This window comes from Leptinotarsa decemlineata, unplaced genomic scaffold, assembly GCF_025532065.1.
Source record: "Leptinotarsa decemlineata unplaced genomic scaffold, Ldec_3_MD MMD2_tig00001719_RagTag_RagTag, whole genome shotgun sequence".
Taxonomy (NCBI): domain Eukaryota; kingdom Metazoa; phylum Arthropoda; class Insecta; order Coleoptera; family Chrysomelidae; genus Leptinotarsa; species Leptinotarsa decemlineata.
The window spans coordinates 6,137,995-6,155,787 of record NW_027412569.1 but is presented as its reverse complement, the minus strand read 5'-3'; the positions used below and the strand labels follow the sequence as shown (position 1 = coordinate 6,155,787).

Here is a 17,793-nt window from a genome sequence, read left to right as displayed (position 1 = left end):
TACAACTCTACTGCTTACTATATTTTGATTCTGCTATAAACTGGTAACGTAAAATTTAGATATGACAACGCGCTTTACTCTCAATCATTATTGGTTTTACTATAGTTCTCTCACTTTTCTGAGCCCGAAAAGCATAACTACAGATTACATGCATTAAGTTTGAGCATATGTTCAGGAGAGATGTCGAAGATAGATTAGAGATCTTTGTTTATATTGAATTGAGCTTCTTGTGAACTGTCGCTATTTAATGAGAAATATATTTGGGTTTCATCTGCATAGTGATGTATCGTACTTTTATTAATTGGTTTATAAAACTCAGAAATATATATATATATATATATATATATATATATATATATATATATATATATATATATATATATATATATATATATATATATATATATATATATATACTGAATAATACTGGCCCGAGAATGGATCCTTGCGGTACATCTTTCCACATAAGTAAGGTCCTACGCTTACGAAGATAGCTTTCAATTGAACGCGTAGCCTTGCTAGAGAAACCAAAATAGCGAAGTTTTTTGCAGAGTATTTCGTGATTCAGATTATTAAACGCCTTTCTGTAGTCCAACAATACTAAACATGTCAGTTTGCTTCCATCGGTAGCTTTGAATTGATAGAAAAATCTCTCGGACCTCTCTTATCAATTGAATAAAATCCCAGTATATCGCAATTTCCGATATGAAAACGCCTTTAAAAATAGTTCAGTAGTGTTTGTGCTCCAAAAAACAATATGGTATATCTACCGCTTTTCGCAGTCGTTATCACCGTGGCTAGGTTGCTATCACCGAATGTTACTGATAAACTAGAATAAATTCATACACCTATTTAAAATATGTTGAATCGTTGACCTCTCTGGCGGGCAGTTTGCATCCAAATACAGTGTACGTAACCTGTTAATGAAAGCCGAGTGTCGTCAATGTAACTTATAAACAATTTGCAGAAGCGTAGGTATGAGATAATTCGTCTGTAAACTGGAGGTCCCCTTATCGCTTGTTAAGCCCAAGGCAGTCGGTCGATTGTTAACGTTGTAATAATTGTGAATGTTGTGAGTCAAAATGTCGCTCCCTACGGACATTCTCGTTCTGATGTTAACGTTGTTCTTCGTATTATTCATAATTTATTCCTACATCCAGAACAGAATAAAGCTCAGTGAGGAGTTATACACACAAGGAATAATGATGGATTCTTACATGACTGCTTTTGGCCTGGAAAGATTATGTAAGCTACATTTCGATATTTGTTTCTTACTATGTTTCGTTCGTTTTTGAATTATTACCCAAAAGGTAAATTCAACCTGTCCCGTCAACAATACGGTTAATTTTTTGAATAGTTGACTATCATAGATTTCCTGGTCTATTGGCTCAAACAGAACTCTCAAACAACATGGTGATGAATTCAGCAGCGATAACGAACGAACTCTAATTGGCGATACTTTTTGAACTAGAGTTATTCCCATTCAATCCCTTGTGGAATTCATTATTCACACAAGACACGTCAATAATGAATCAGTGTAGGCTAATTTCGTCCGAAGCTCTTAAAATATTCAAAAATAGTATCGTTCGGGATATTGTCAATTAGTATATGGACAATACTTTGAACAATTTTGTGAAAGGAAGTTTTTGGCTTTCTACTATTCCATCTTGATACAAAAAAAGACGAGGAAGTCTTCCAAAGGAAGGAAGGAAGTAATCAATTTGAAAATAAGTGTCTCTATGTCTGACATAAGCAGATCAAGCTTATTCCATGACAATAAAAATCATAATTCATGAATTAATTGTGTGTATTTTCTATAATGTTATCCAATTTGGTACTGAAGAGCTTTAGGGCAAGTGTCTTACGGCGAAACAGTGTTCCATGTAAGTGCAATTTGTTAACATTCATTTAAAGTAAAACTCATGTAAGTGATATCTGATTTTATTCAACAACGAATGTTTGAAATACAAACTGAGTAGAGAAAAGTATCTTCTGTATAATTCAGTGTTCATATAGAGGTATTTGTTTCGAAAGAATTTTTTTCTTTCGTGTAATTCAATGTTTATATGAAAGTAGCTGTTTCAGTTTGTGTCTGGAAGTTACTTCTTTGCATGATCTGCACATCCATGTAAGAGTTACTTATTTTCAAATTAATTGCTTAATTCCTTTCTTTGGAAGATTCCTTCATTTTTTTTGTATCAAGATGGAGTAGTAGAGAGTCAAAAACTCCCTTTCCCAAAAATTGATCACTCCTAAAAATATAACCCCTTCAATTCAAACTTTGAACATGTATCAGAAAAACATTATGAATATGAAAACATTCTGGTTTATTTTGATGTGAAATTTTGGCGTTTTATATCTCGCAGACAAGGGAGAGCACTTCGAAATTGTGCATTCATACAAGGTGTAACATACAGGTAGGTCAAAAATGGAACCACATATTCTGGGGTCAAAAATAACTCAATTGGATATAGCCAACCTCAAACACATTGTTTTCGATATTTCATGAACTCTTTTACGTTTTGTAATGGAAATGGATCCATGGCTTTCTTATCGTAAGAACATCTTTTTCATATAAAACCACGAAATCTGTTCGGCCCGTAAAAATTTTATAGGATGTACTGAACTCCTAAAACCTCCCAAACTCTTCCATGCGTTACAATGGAGTCAGTATTGTGGAACCATTGGTTCAATACATCATTTTTGGAAATTTTTTGCCTCCTAGCACTTTTTCGAAAAGCCAGTTTTTATCGAGATGCGAGCTGTTTTCCATTACCCTTTGTGAATTATTCATTTGGCTGTTCAACACTTGTAGTTCCTGCAGAAAAATACCAAACAGTTGCTTAAAAATTTACATACTGTCATTTGCGAAACCAATGGTTCAATATATCATTTTGACTTCTTTTCCTTGTAGCACATTTGTGAAATACCAGTTTTTATCGAGATGCGGCGAAAATTTTGAGTAACCAAAAGTGAGTTATAATCACGGAGTATGTTATCTGCAGGTACAAAAAATATGTACAAACGTGTGTTATTTCCTGAAATGAATTTCTGCACCATTTAAAAAAACCAATTTTTTTCGATTTGGACTTTCAATGATTCGAAGCCTCAGATGTTGTTCGTACGTACGTACGTAGACGTACACGTCTATGTCTTATGGATGTTATTAACGCTTTTGTAATCCAAGGTTTGATTTATATATATATATATATATATATATATATATATATATATATATATATATATATATATATATATATATATACATATATATATATATATATATATATATATATATATATATATATATATATATATATATATATTTATATATAATTTCGTTTATACAGATGAGTGGGAAAGTAGGGAATCAAATAACAGAGTGAATATTGAAAATACTTATGAATACTACTTACTCGCACTTGAATAGGTGTGAACCACAATAAACCCTTGCGGTTTGCGGTGGAGAGTCGAATAGACCCACTCACTTGTGACCTAACCTAACTGTTTACTCACATATATATACAATCAATCGCTTCAAAAACACTTCACTAACTTTCTTCGAAAGCTTCTGATAATTCCTCTTCCATATTCTCCGTTTCACTATCACTGTCGTCATTTAAATCAATAATGAATTCATTTCCATCAATGATATGGAAGTGTCCAATCTCCATATAGTCTTTTTCAACTAAAATCAATTTATTAATCCTTTTCTGTCAGTCTTCTTCGGTAATATTAGATACTTCTTCTTTAACTAGCTCTATCACCTTTTCGGTAAAATCTGATGTTGCTTGTAATAGTTTTTTCCCTCGAAATCAAACTTAAGATGTAGATTCTTATATACATTGAAACATACTCTGTGTGTTTCAATATTCAAATGCTTCCGAATCTCATTCACTGGTATCTATTTTTCGCATTGTTCACCATCGCTATTGGAATCACTACCCAGGAAAAAGTCTGCGTTGTTATCACACTCGTAATTACTATTAGTACTTGTCCAAGGACGCCACATTTTTAACAAATAACAAAAATTTTAAGTAATTACCACCAATATCGAATTTCAACACTCAAATCGCGATCAGTTCCTGAACTGAACATTGACGACACAACGGCGGTACTCATCGCTACATTCTATTGTTCACCGTAACATGACTTCAAATTATCCAATACGAACCGCCAGTTCTTCAGTCCACGTGGACTAATTCGTAACGGCATTATTTCTTTGTATTTGTTTTTTTTGCCTTTGAGTTCGCCGATAGCTTTAAGACTTACTATATCAGTTACTTCGACTATACAATAAAAATGAATCAATATGAGATTTATATTTAAATGTAACATATTAAATAATAGTAATAATAATGTATTTCACTGTAACAAAAGTAACCTGACCTAACCTAAAAATAAAAATGACAAAAGAAAGTAACAATAAATATAGAAAAGTTCCAAACACCTGAAACTATAGTCAATTGGATTGGATATTGTCGTGACTGTGAATAATACAGTGTGACGGTATTACGGTAACAAGGGGGGGAACTTCATTACTGGAATGCTAGATGACGTTGAATTTGCAAGATTTTGAGATTTTTTTGACGAAAAATTTCTTTATCTCACATAAAAAATATGTTTTTAATAAAAACTATCCTGTTACTTCTAATACCTCCAAGAATATGTGTACAAAATTTCATGATGATCGGTTGAGTAGTTTTCGCGTGAAACCGTGACAAACAAACTTACATTCGCATTTATAATATTACTAGCTTTTACTCGCGGCTTCGCTCGCATTCATGCCATTAAATAATTGTCAGTACAATATGCTTTATTGAATTGCAACAACAAATGTTAAAATATATTTCACTGTGACAAAAATAACCTAACCTAACCTAACCTAACCTTACCTAACGTAACCTAACCTAAAAATCAAAATTTTACGATCGATTCGGCCGTTACTTGATGAAGATCCATAGTAATTTCAAAAACTTCACGTCACGATTTGATCTCCACAAAGTTTGTAAATGTGGTATTTTGGAATGACAAATTGGTTAAAGCTTCTTCGGAGGTTTATTCATCTTGATAATTCACCGATCATTCAATAAGCAACAAGGATACAGTTCCAAACTACGACGGCCTTTAAAACCGAATGAAGATTGTAACTCTGCTGTTTTGGAATATTTTGTAACTGGTGATCTGCTTTATTTCTTGTGACTATTTATTGCAACAGAATTGAATTGTACTGGGAAGACGTTTCAAAACAGGTGATTTAATGAAGAACCTCTTCATTCATCCCCACCAACCTCAATCCAGTCCTGTATATGGGGCTAAATCTCTCAGCAAAGTACTGGATGGAATGATCGGAAGTTTCAATGTGTCGATATTAATTTCTATCACGATGCGTATGTTCCAGATTAAATTGTCAGACGACTAAAGGTCTTCTTATCTTCTGTTATGCTTCAAGTTGTTAGTCAGGGTAGTGAGAAGATAGTCGACAGTGTGGTGTGTATTTTGAGAGATGTTTTCCGATTCGAAAAATTGGATGTTGATTTCATTTTGCATTGTTGAACTAATACTCATTTACTATTGTTTCCGGTTAAGATTAAAGCTTGCCAGGGAAAATTATCCGAATAGGGAAGTAACGGGTATGTATTCCACTTATTTGATTCGATATCAGCCGTTGGATGTCTTTTATATTTTCAGGAGAAATCAATTTTTCGAAAAAAAATGTTTCTTAAAAATTTCATACAAAAATTTGTGAGAATCTTTCAAAAGAAAAATGAAAGCAATCAATCAATTACGGATTCAAAAACACTTCATTGTGAGAGTTCATTTTGAAATTAATTGCTTTCTTTCTTCCTTTCAAAGATTTCCACATTCATTTGTATGAAAATGGAGAAGTAGAAAGCCAAAACCTTCCTTTCCTACATCAATCATCATTTACCGCCATATTCATTTTCAAATAATCTAAACCGAAGTAGAATTCATTTCTATATATCTTAATATATTTTGTTATATCTTTCATGGATAATATAATCGGATTAATTGGAATTATCATTATCATAAATTATTTTCGAGAGGATTTGATGGGATTATACTGTTTCAAGATCAGTATTCACAAACAAATAATATTTTTTTGCAGAGGTATCAACTAAATGAAATGATACTGATGAGTTTTTTCTCGGAATATCTCACATAATACATAGATAAATCATACGCCAAGGTGACAGAATAATGGTTTCGTTAGGGACGAGATATTCTTTGAAAATGATTTTTGACGGTGATTACACTAATGTGTAACTACAGGGTCTTTCAAAAGGAACTTCCGAACTTTGACAAATGATAACAGCCATGTTGTTGAAGATACATCTGTCAAATTGGTTATCATTCATTCAGTCTGTCTTGCGAAATCACCATGGATTCAACAACACGTGCAAATAACAAGGTTGTTACATCCAAATGGGTATTCTGTTTGGACAACTATTTGGATACTACTTTTCCCGGTCGTTGGATTGGCCGACGAGGTCCTACAGAATGGCCAGCCCGCTCGCCAGATTTGACACTTTGGAATTTTTAATGGGGTTATTTGAAGAAAAAGGTGTACGAAACTGAACCTGCTTCAATATTGGATATACGGCAGAGAATAATGAATATTTGTAGAAATATTGACGTTACTGTGTTCGAAAATGTTCGGCGTGAAATATCGGATAGGCTGTTCATATGTCAAGAAGTTCAAAGCAATCATCTCGAGCATCTTTTGAACTGACCTCAAGCTTATTAACTCATTAAAAGTTCCGCCATTTTGTAGTAGTTGGAGATATTGACATCATATTCTAGGGTTATGAAGCATTTGTCAGGTGCTCCAAAAAGATGTATCACAAGACCCTCCTTTTCATTTAATTTTTTTCTCAGATGGCACCCAGTCGCCATCTTGAAAGTTTCATCTGTCAATTTCACTCCAAAATGAAGTATTCATGCATTAATTTCATTATCCGTAATTTCAATTTTTTAAGTTGACCCGTTCAAAAAATAAAAGAGGGGGAAAGTAAAGAAAAACACTCTATACTCTTTACGTTTCGCAATTTCAAATGTGGTATTTGTATTGGTAGTTTGATAGTTTGGTTTGGTATTTGTTTGATATTTAGTGTTAGTTTCTTCACATATTCTGACATCTCCATTTTTCCAGATTCCTTTTGAAGTTGTAGACTCAAGAGTAACCAAAAGTACCACGCACATCCCAAAATACCGAGGCCATAACCTTTACAGTCAATTGTTTTACTTTCCGGCGATTTGGATAAGGTTGGACGGGTTGTTCTCCACTCAGATGACGATCATTTTTATTCTGGAGTGAATAAGTGATGGATCCATGTTTAATTCATTGTCACATATTTATGTACAAATTTCGGTTTGCTCAAGACGTTCTAACTCATGCAACTTCACTTTTCGATAATTCAAAACGATATTGTGGATTTTTTTATGTTTTCTGGTGTAACTGCCTCATTTGGACTAGTGCCATCAATGTGTTAGGCCGAGACTTTTCACCCCATGCAGTATTCCGTCATCTTAAATTTTCTAGATTTCTTATGAAGTTGTAGATTCAAGAGTACTTCAAAAGTTCATTGCTACCAAACTAGCAAGTCCTTATACCTTGCCAAGGTAACATTTGTTTCATCTTTGCCCAACTTGCAAAAATAATTATGTTATCATGGGTTGAACATTGATTATGACAGAAATGTATAACTTCTAAATTCAGTCCTCATATTTTTCCATAGATGCGTCTGCCCGCCTTTTTTTATACAGGATGTAACTGAATAAGTGTGAAACATTTGAGGAGGTGATTCCTCATCAAAAAAAAAGATAGGATCTTTCATATAAAGAAACTTCATTGGAGCATCCCTTGTTAAAATACAGCCCCTTAAAGGGGATACATAAAATTTGTATAACAATTTTTTTCACAAGCACTGAAGAAGTTACAATAATAAAATTGACCTGACGTTTTGTACTACCAAAATGACACTTAGCCAGTGAATTATTTGATTTACCCCATGGTTGTAAGGGGTGGAAAACGCAACCCCTAAATTTTATTTCCAATATAACTTTTTGTCTTATTATTTGTTTACCATTTAAACATGTATTTCCGATAGCCTGTTCCATTCTAAAAAAAAAATGTTTTTGAGTTTTTTGCCCAAAAGGAACCAGTTCGCAGCAAAAAATTATTTGACGAACAACTACAGAGATACATCGTCATAAATGCGAACTGAATTTATTGTTATTTTGTAGTTAGTACCTGCATTAAACGATCAAAAGGTAATAAACAAAACTAATTTAGTAATAAGAAAACACATAACATGTAGAAATCATAGTAATTGTTCAATATGTCTACCTTCAGACATTACGCATGCGTCTAGACGTCGGCGCATCGAGCCATGTATTTGCTCAAATATTCCTGGAGTTTCTCTGATTACTCCTGACTGAAATGGGCGGGAGCCCCATCATGCATAAAAAACATATCCCTTCTGACGCCCAAAGGAACTTCCTCCAGCAGTACTGGATGCACTTCTCTTAAGAATTGAACGTATGCCTCATCATTTAATCGAGGAGGTAGAAAATGAGGCCCCATTAAATCATCCCCAATAACTCCGAGCCACATGTTAAGAAAAAAGTGTTCTTGATGGTTAGTTTCGACAATAGCGTGAGGGTTTTCATCAGCTGATATGTGGTAATTATGAAAATTAATAATCTTGTCCCGAGAAAAACTACATTCGTCTGTGAATTCTATCGTCTTCAGAAAGTCACAATTTCTTCTTATCATTTCCAGCATCCAATTGCACAATTCAAGACGGTTCGGAAAGTCTCTCGGTAACAGTGCCTGTACTCGTTGCAGGGTATAAGGGTATAAGAGTTGTTCCTTTAAAATTCGAAATACCGTCATATGATTAACATTTAGCTGGAAAGCAATCTTTCTAGTACTGGTAGTAGGTTGTTCTTCAATCAAATTAAGTACTGCTTCCTCAAGCTGTGGTATTCGTACTTCTCGATGGCAACCACAATCCTGCGTTCTTTTGTCGAATAAACCATATTCTCGTAATCGTTAATGAATTCGAGCAAATAGTCTATGTGAAGGATGCTGCCGTTGAAGATACATTTCAGCATATCTTCTAGAAACTTCTAACCCATTCCCTTGCGACAGACCGTAAACGTAATGCATATCAGCCATTTCCTCATTTGTGTATGCCATTTTAATAACAAGTGAATTATTAAAGTAACAAATTGAGAACAGAACAATAACACACAATTGTAGTTGTTCGTAGTAAAATAATTTCTTGCTGCGAACTGGTTTATTTTGGGCAAAAAACCCAAGAAACATTTTTTGTTTAGAATGAAACAGGCTATCGGAAATACATTTTTAAATGGTAAACAAATAATAAGACAAAAAGTTACATTGGAAATAAATTTTAGGGGTTGCGTTTTCCACCCCTTACAACCATGGGGTAAACCAAATGAATTTCTGGCTAAGTGTTTTTTTGGTAGTACGAAACGTCAGGTTAATTTCAATATTATAACTTTTTTAGTGTTTGTGAAAAAAATTGTTACACAAATTTTATGTACCCCCTTCAAGGGGCTGTATCTTAACAAGGGATGCTACAATGACATTTCTCTATATGAAAGATCCTATCTTTTTTTCGATGAGGAATCACCTCCTCAAATGTTTTACACTTATTCAGTTACACCCTGTATTGTGTAAATGTTTGATTCTCGTCAATTTGCGATTCAATATCACTCCCAGTTATTGAATATTTCTGACCGTCATATCTCTTTACTTCTGAATTGAAGAAATTCTAGTTATTTTATCTCACTTCCTTGTGATAGGATCTACAGTATGCGTCCCTTCTCTGCATTATATCCTCCTTGGAGTATAATAACTAAGAAATAAGAATTATGCTAGAAAATCGAATTGAATTGAAAATTGAATTGAATTCATTTATGACCTTGAAAAAATTAAATGGGATTATTCAAGGCCAGCTCTAGAAAATTATCCAAAATATAAACAGAATCATGATCAACTTTTTAGATGAAATCGAAATATTCGTCATTTTTTGCATCATACCGAAACTTCAAATATGATCAGATGTTTTTTTAAGAGGAGGTTGCTATGAGAAAATCAATCTCGGTAAGTTCGTCGAGACAATAAAAATATCAAGTGATCCTTAGATCTTGTCATGATAATAAATTATTCACACAAACAACAAAAGGACCAAATTTCATTTTGAGTGTTCCAGTAAATCACTTGAAAAATACTGATAATTTCCTGATATCTCTACATGGAAACCAATGTACTTTTGGAATTACTCCAGAGGTGAACGTCTTGAATTATAATTTCGTTATCTCACAAAATTTTACTCGCAAATGGGTCGAGTTTGCGATTACTCACATTTTCCAGTCAACACTTTAACTTTGATGAAGATGTCTTCCGATTTGTCATCCCTCAAGGTCGTAGAAATTCCGACAAAACTTGTGGCTGTTTGAAATGTATCAGAAAGTGTAACTGACATCTCAATGATGATGAAAGCAATATGGCGTCAGTGTTGTGGAAAATGTTTCAAAAAGAAAAGTGCTGAAAGTGGATTCATAATCAGTCATAAGTCGAATGTCATAAGTTTTTCAAGTATTACGACTCATGCACATTGATATTATGAGTAAGTACTCATAAAAATAATATTCATACTTCAGCATGGATGTTGCCACTTAAAATTAATGATCAACTGCTTACAATTTCTTATGACTTGCGTTTCACGACTCAAGACTTGGTTGGGTGCATCCTGAATCTTTGTGAGAAGTAATAAACACCCGGAGTAGGATGGATTATAATACACTCGACATATTAGGTTGTCTCAAAAGTTTTGCTTGTTCTTATGAGTCGACTTCAAACTGTAGTATATCAGTGAATATTCATTCAACACAATAGAAATAAGCCACATTTGAATCAGTGCACTTTTACCAACGTAGCACGAGTCGACTAATTTCGAATTTCACTAGTTCGGACTTCCATTGTCCACTATATGAAATGATTTGAAATCCCTGAAACAACTAAAAAAGAAGAATTAAAAATGAATAGCTGAAAATAACAATTATATTAAGCAAAATAAACCTGAAATGAAATAATAGTGAAATAAAATACAAGTAAAAATAGAACAATCGAATAAAAAAAATGAAAAAAGAAAATACGAATAAAATGTGGAGAGATTCCAAGTCACGTTAGTTCACGACGTTTCGATTGTTAGTATCTACAATCGTCTTCGGGTGATGACTGGACTGATTCCTCCGAGAGATGACTATTAATAGGTCGTTCAAGTACTTTCAATTATGTCCGCTTTCCATTTTCTGCTTCACTGGTTCCGTGATAGATGACCGTTTGGCGGGAGTTGGCCATTTTTCTCTTGATGATGGGTTTCCATATGTTGCGTATTTCTACGCTGGCTTGGCTGAATACGTTGTTGGACAACATGTAAGCGGCTTCTTTGAATTTTCTCCTAAACCATTGTTTCTCTCTGTGCAAGATCTCAGCTTGGGACCACTCGATGTTGTATTGATGGGTCCAAACATGGTCTGCTATTCCTGATTTGCTGGTTTCCCCTCGCTATGTGTGTTTCTTGTTCTCGGCAATGAGCATTATTCAATGGCCTCTTAGTTTCACCCATGTAGGATTTTCCGCACTCACAGGGTATCCGGTAAATGCAATTCTTGGAATCGCAGTCCGCGTTTGGTGGCCTGGTTTTCGTGAGGCTGCTACGGATAGTGTTACCGGATCTGAAGCAGGTTCTGATGTACTTGGAACCAATTTTTCTTATCCTCTCCGATAATCCTCTGATGAACGGAAGTGCAAGCACTGGTTGTGACGGCTTCTCTTCCTTGCGAGGCTCCTGCTGTCTTTTAGCCAAGGTATTTTCTACCATCCCTTTGGAGTAGCCATTCCGTTGAAGATCATTTTTGATGATGTCTAGTTCCTTCTCGAAACCTTCCTTCGTGTTACAGAGCCCGAAAGCACGGTCTAATAGAGTCTTGATGATTCATCTTTTAGTTGATTGATAGTGGTTGGATTCGTGGTTCAGATACTGTCCCGTATGAGTGGATTTTCTGTATACAGATGTTTCCCACTTAGTGTCGGTCCTCTTCATCAAAACGTCTAAGAATGGCAATTCGTTGTGGATTTCCTTCTCCATTGTGGAAGTGATGGAAGGTCTCACGCTGAACATGTGTCTAGTTCAGTATTCATATGGTTCCATATTATGAAGGTGTCGTCAACATATCTCAAGCAGCCTCGAGGTTTCTTGTGGGCCTCTTCAATGGCCAGAGTTTCAAACCACTCCATATATATGTTGGCTATGACTAGTGAAAGTGGCAATTCCATTGGCAGTCCCTCATCTTGTGTAAAGAATCCTAGTAATTCCATAATTACTTCTATAGGTAGATTCGTTCTCTCTTTCAGGTTTCCGTCTTCGGATAGCTTTCTCTGTATGATTTGGAGTGCTTCTTCGACCGGAACATTGGTATAAAGACTTTCCACGTCGAAAATAATTAGTTAATCTTTCTGTGTGACCTCAATTGACCCTAGTAGTTTGACAAATTCTTCACAAAGACGATGTATTTCCTTGTAATGGTTGTATTAAGGGAAGTAAAAATCTAAACAAGTTTTGAGTAGCCGAATCCCTGGAGCTCTGGAGACCGATCATCAGCTCGGGATTCGATGAAGTCGACGAAGGCTGATTTTTGCCTGATCCGAATTGGCGAAGGTTCTACTGGTGAGAAAGTTCTCGAAGTGCTTGAAATATGATACTTGGTTGGCGAGAAGTCCAGAGAGTTTGGTGAATGGGGCTCAATTTGTTTAATTTTCGGACAGTGATTTGTGAAACGTGCGGACGGGCGTTGTCGTGGAGCAGGATTGGACCTTTCCTGCAGACCAGTGCTGGCTGCTGGTGACGCTATTTTCGGTACATTTCGTTGATTTTCTCAAGATAGGACTCTGCTGTCATGGTTTGGCCCGGTTGCAGAAAGCTACAGTGACCACCATACAGTACCATGGTCTTTTTTGGTGAGTTTTCGCCTTCGGGAAGTGCCTGGGTGACTCATCGCTATCCAATCACTTTCCTGAACGCCTCCTATTGTCGTAGACCACTCTTCATCACACATGACAATCCGATTCAAGAAGTATCGTTTTGGTTGCGCAAAAGCAAAGAAGAACATACCTCGAATCGTGACAATTTCTGTCGGTCGTTGAAGTCGTGGGGCAACCACTTCTTAAGCTCTTTGACCTTTCCAATATGTTTAAACCATCAAAAACCGCATGGAAGCTGACGCCCAGTTCTTCCGCCATCCCACGCACCCTTTGTTATGAGTCAGTCTCCACCAGGGTCCTCAAATCCTCGTCCTGGATTACCGCAGTTCGACCACTTCGAGGCTAAAATCTCCGGAACTAAGTTTCACAAATCAACGCCGAACAGTGCGTTCATTAACACTATCATTGCCAAATGCCTGGTTGATTTTTTGGGCTGTTTCGGCATCGTTTTGGTTCAATTTGAATTCGTACAGGAAAATTTGCCGAAAATTGATCGAAAATATAGTAATAGGCTGAGGCATTTTTTTGACAGTTATCTGAACATTTCTATTAAAATTATCAGGTGTTGTTAGATGTTTTTATAATAATCGAAGCAGAAGAATCATGAAATACAAATCATTTAACATAATTCAGCTTATAAATAGAGAAAATAGAACGTTTCAAAGGTGCGAACCCGTTTCCTCCTTTTCATAAAAGAGGATGTCTCCATCTCCACACACAAGTGAAATTGGGGACACTTGTGAATCGTTGTATTCATGCCACGTGCCACTATAAGGGTGTCTGCAATATGCTGTGTAATGCCTGTTGTAAGTAGTCCCACTGTGATACGAAAGTGCATATGGCAAGGAGCCACATTGTCTGCTGCATAATTGGTCATATCTAATACTTCTAAGGAAAAGTATATGGCAACATTCGATTTTCTCTGAATCTTTCCGTTTGGGAGAATCTTTTTATATGAATTACTAAAATACGTGTAAACTTAGGCATTGATTAGGACTTTGTGCATTTTTTTCTTTTCTTGCGCCTCGAACAAGTTGGTTCTTCATCTCCATCGAGAGTTTTCTCTCTTATGAAGAAATTCAAGCATTGTGACAAGCTCAATTTGCCAGTCCTTTGTGATATAGGTTACTGATGAGCATGTACAGTGTGTGCACTTCATAGTGGATTCTAATTGACCAACAAAATTGTCTACAATTAGTATTGATTTAGGTTTCTCAGTAGTTCCATTGAGGTCCTCATGTGAATCTTCTAAACGATATCCAAGGAATTCCTAGGTGTCTTAGTGGGCAGATCCCATGAATCGAGGGGCAAATCTTTGAATCTGACTTTTGAAGTAGGCAGTGATTATTACTCTGAAACTTCTGCCCACAAGTCCTTGATAACTTCTGCGAACGCTTTTATTAAAGCACCTTCCATACTAGAAATACTAGTATTGATATCCTTCATATGATATGTATCTTTTTTTAAATATTCCAGCAACCATCTCGAGTTTGATAAACATTGGATTACACTGTTCATGAAACAGGTGTTTTCAATATTTTTCAACCCATTGAATCCAAGAGTTCTTACTGAAGAATGTATCACTGATCTAATGTTGTATCTGTTGATACTATGTTTCCCATTGCTGTATTCGATTCTGAACTGCGGGATATGGCAGACGTTAGAAATTCAAAATTTAAAAAAATGAATAGCTTCAATGTATAGATTTAAAAATTGATCATTTTCATAAAAATTATATTCTCTATGATATGATAATTTTTTCACCAAAATAACCACTTATAAAACTGAAATTCTTTCATTTCTGGTCGTTTCATTAGAGTGTTTGTTACTTTTTTGCAAAATTACGAGGGGCCAAAGTCAAAAAAGGAAAATTATGTTGCTAAATTTCGAAAATTTACTCAGCTCCGTAATTTATATATTCCCGCAAATGAATATAACATCAGTTCAGTATTCTTGTAAACTACAAACGTGAAATGAATCGTTGAAGACACATTTTAAATAACAAAAATGGAGGTTGTATTCGTCATCTCTCTAAAAGCTATATAAATTGGACAACGGCGATTTCATTTCTAGTTATTTTTCAGTACTGCTAATGATTGAATAAGTTTCCCACAAAAATGCCATACAGTATCATGGTCAACTCTGTTTGTAGCAGTATATAGTTTGCTGGAAAAGCGGAAATAAATTTTCAATCATTTTTCTCAGGTTTGAAGATACTAGAGAAATAAAATTAGATATCGGTTAGGTGATAGGTCGATTGTTATTTTTTATGTCTTGACGTGAAAGTTTGAATTTTTTGCACACTTCTGGAGTTTATATGTCTTGGGAAAACCATAAAAGTAGGAGGTTGATATCAACTCATTTTGAGCTCTTCGTTGATTCAAATAATTGGAGTGCCAAGTTTTGTATAAGTGTTTTTCTCTGGAATCCTATATAATAATCATTCTCAACATTATCAAAAAGGTACCTGATCATTTTGCAAGGGTCAAACTCATTAATCAAGTTCAAGGTAAACACCCTGGAGTATAAATTGTTTCGATGGTCTTGGACTCTACTGCGGAATTAAAATGAAAACATTGCGGAATCCCCTGAATTCCAAGATAGTAGAAATATGAATCATAGTTTGTATTACCCATTCAATTTCATCATAAAATAAACCGCACTTGGCACGTCAACCTTGGCAAGCTGCATGAAGTTAAGTCGAGATTGATAATCTGAGTAGTCAGACACTGTAAGAACTTTGACTTAATCATATTCAGAGTGATCCCACCCGTTCCATTAATTATTTTTTCGGTTACAAGTGGATTATTTGCCGCACAATTCGATAAGATAAGAATCATTCGGTTCATTAGAGCACTATAAATCGAAAATATATAGCCAGTTTCGACCATTCTCCACGAACGCAATATCCCGAAGTGTGTGGTTTTTGTTTTTTGGTAATTCAGTGACGAAATGGCAGCTCTAGCAGCTGGTGTTGGTGCCGGATTGGCTTACATTGGATGCGTTCTCTGTTGCAAGGGATACGAAAAATGTCAGAGTCAAAAAGAAGGTATGTCGCAATTACATCCAAAATATCGTGCAGTGTAAAGAAAAGAGTTTCGGGAAGTTTAAAAGTATGATTTCAGATGTTTTTAGTTTTCTTGCATTCTCCAAAAATTTAGAAAGCCTGTAAAAGTTCACCTTATCTTATGCAGCATCAACACAAGAAAATTGAATGTGTTTGAAACAAAAAACTACGGCCAAAACGGCCTTTCCCGACATCTAAAAAAGTAGATGAATATCCATCGAGTCCTATTATTCAAAAAAAGTTTCATCAAGAAGTTATATGAAATATAGTAATTACCTGGCGAAGGAATGTAAACCAGTTCATTCAACTTCCGTCTTTCAACATCAAATTTTATATCTACTACTAGGTATCCGCACCGGGTGCAATTTAGAGCGATAATTTCTTCGTAAAATTTAGTTCATTTTATGTACCCCCTTTAAGGGGGTTTATCTTAACAAGGGATGCCCCGATAAAATTTCTTTCTTTCGATGAGGAAACACCTCCTTAAATGTTTCACACTTACTTAGTTACACCCTGTATACATTCGCTTTTCCTTGATACTTCGCGTCTGTGGACTACGTAATACAACTAATTTACCCGCGTAGACCCGATCCCGCGGGGAAATCGGGATGAACAGTAACCTTTGTTACTTATGGACAATGTAGCTTTCTAATAGGAAAGTTACTTCTCAAACAAAAAAAGTGAAACGGGGTGAAATAGACTTTGATGGTTACAATGACATGAAAAACGTTATAATCTACATTGTGAACTTAAAATCTGTTAAATTAATTCACTATGAGATGGATGAATGAAACAAAATAGTGAACTGAATAATCAATTTGAAAATTGAAATGAATTTTCATTATTGGCAACATCACTTTGCAGTGACCTCATACTGATAGGGTTTTTTCACAAAAATGGCTCCATCTCATAGAAATATTTGATTTTCCGCTTATTCTTACATTTGTTCCGTAGATAATAACAGTTGAAAAACGCATTTATCAACTTCAAAATATGTTATTTCGACAAGGAATTTAGTTGTTTTGAAAAAACAAGCCCAAATTGAAAAATTAAGACCTTCTACCTCTATATATAACACTATAAGATATTGTAAAAAATTATTGAATATAACATGGAAATATTAGAAAATGTAAATCTGGTCGCAATCGTCATAACCGATAAATAATACCCAGAGCTAATTCTCACTAGAACCAAGTTTTCGTAGGATCTCTATTAACAATGAAACACGTAATAATCATGAATGAATGAGTAACGGAAACTGAGGGATTTCCTATTCAATGTTGATTTTTATCCGAATAATCAAGTTTTCTGAGAGTAACTTCATTATGTCAAGTGAATATTTCAAATCTTACAATATTATCATCGAAAGTTCATGGATTCCGTTAGTTTCCAAGTTTCCTCAATTGGAACTATCTTCCGATGTTGTTAACTTCGTTGTCGAAACGTACAAATTTGTCATTTGTTGCACACTTAATAGATCACACTGTATATCACTGATTATGCTTTGACTTCCATTTTGAATTTGCAAATTTTTGCAGTTAAAAAACTCATCTGACGCCGTATCGTTCCTTTTGGCCGAAATTGGAATATAAATGTTCTTTGAGATGAAGTGAAACAAGTGTTG

The 17,793-nt window shown here is 34.9% G+C and overlaps 2 protein-coding genes across 9 annotated transcripts in view; one reads left to right on the top strand and one right to left on the bottom strand.

Annotated features, from left to right (window-relative positions):
* Nucleotides 1-17,793, top strand: part of LOC141482701 (uncharacterized) — a 67,607-nt gene that overhangs the window by 32,267 nt on the left and 17,547 nt on the right. Inside the window, exon 1 of one of the 8 annotated variants that reach the window (XM_074176380.1) lies at nt 1,068-1,245. The exons of 5 other annotated variants lie outside the window; for them this stretch is intronic. In XM_074176380.1, the coding sequence (XP_074032481.1) occupies nt 1,083-1,245 (163 nt within the window). In that variant the 5' untranslated portion in view covers nt 1,068-1,082. Of the gene's footprint in view, nt 1-1,067; nt 1,246-5,491; nt 5,634-15,944; nt 16,152-17,793 lie in introns of those variants that run through there. 2 more of the 8 variants (XM_074176384.1, XM_074176388.1) reach the window with 2 other exon arrangements.
* LOC111518013 (integrin alpha-PS4) overlaps nt 1-17,793 on the bottom strand; it is a 99,612-nt gene that overhangs the window by 77,915 nt on the left and 3,904 nt on the right. The gene's annotated exons all lie outside the window — the stretch shown is intronic.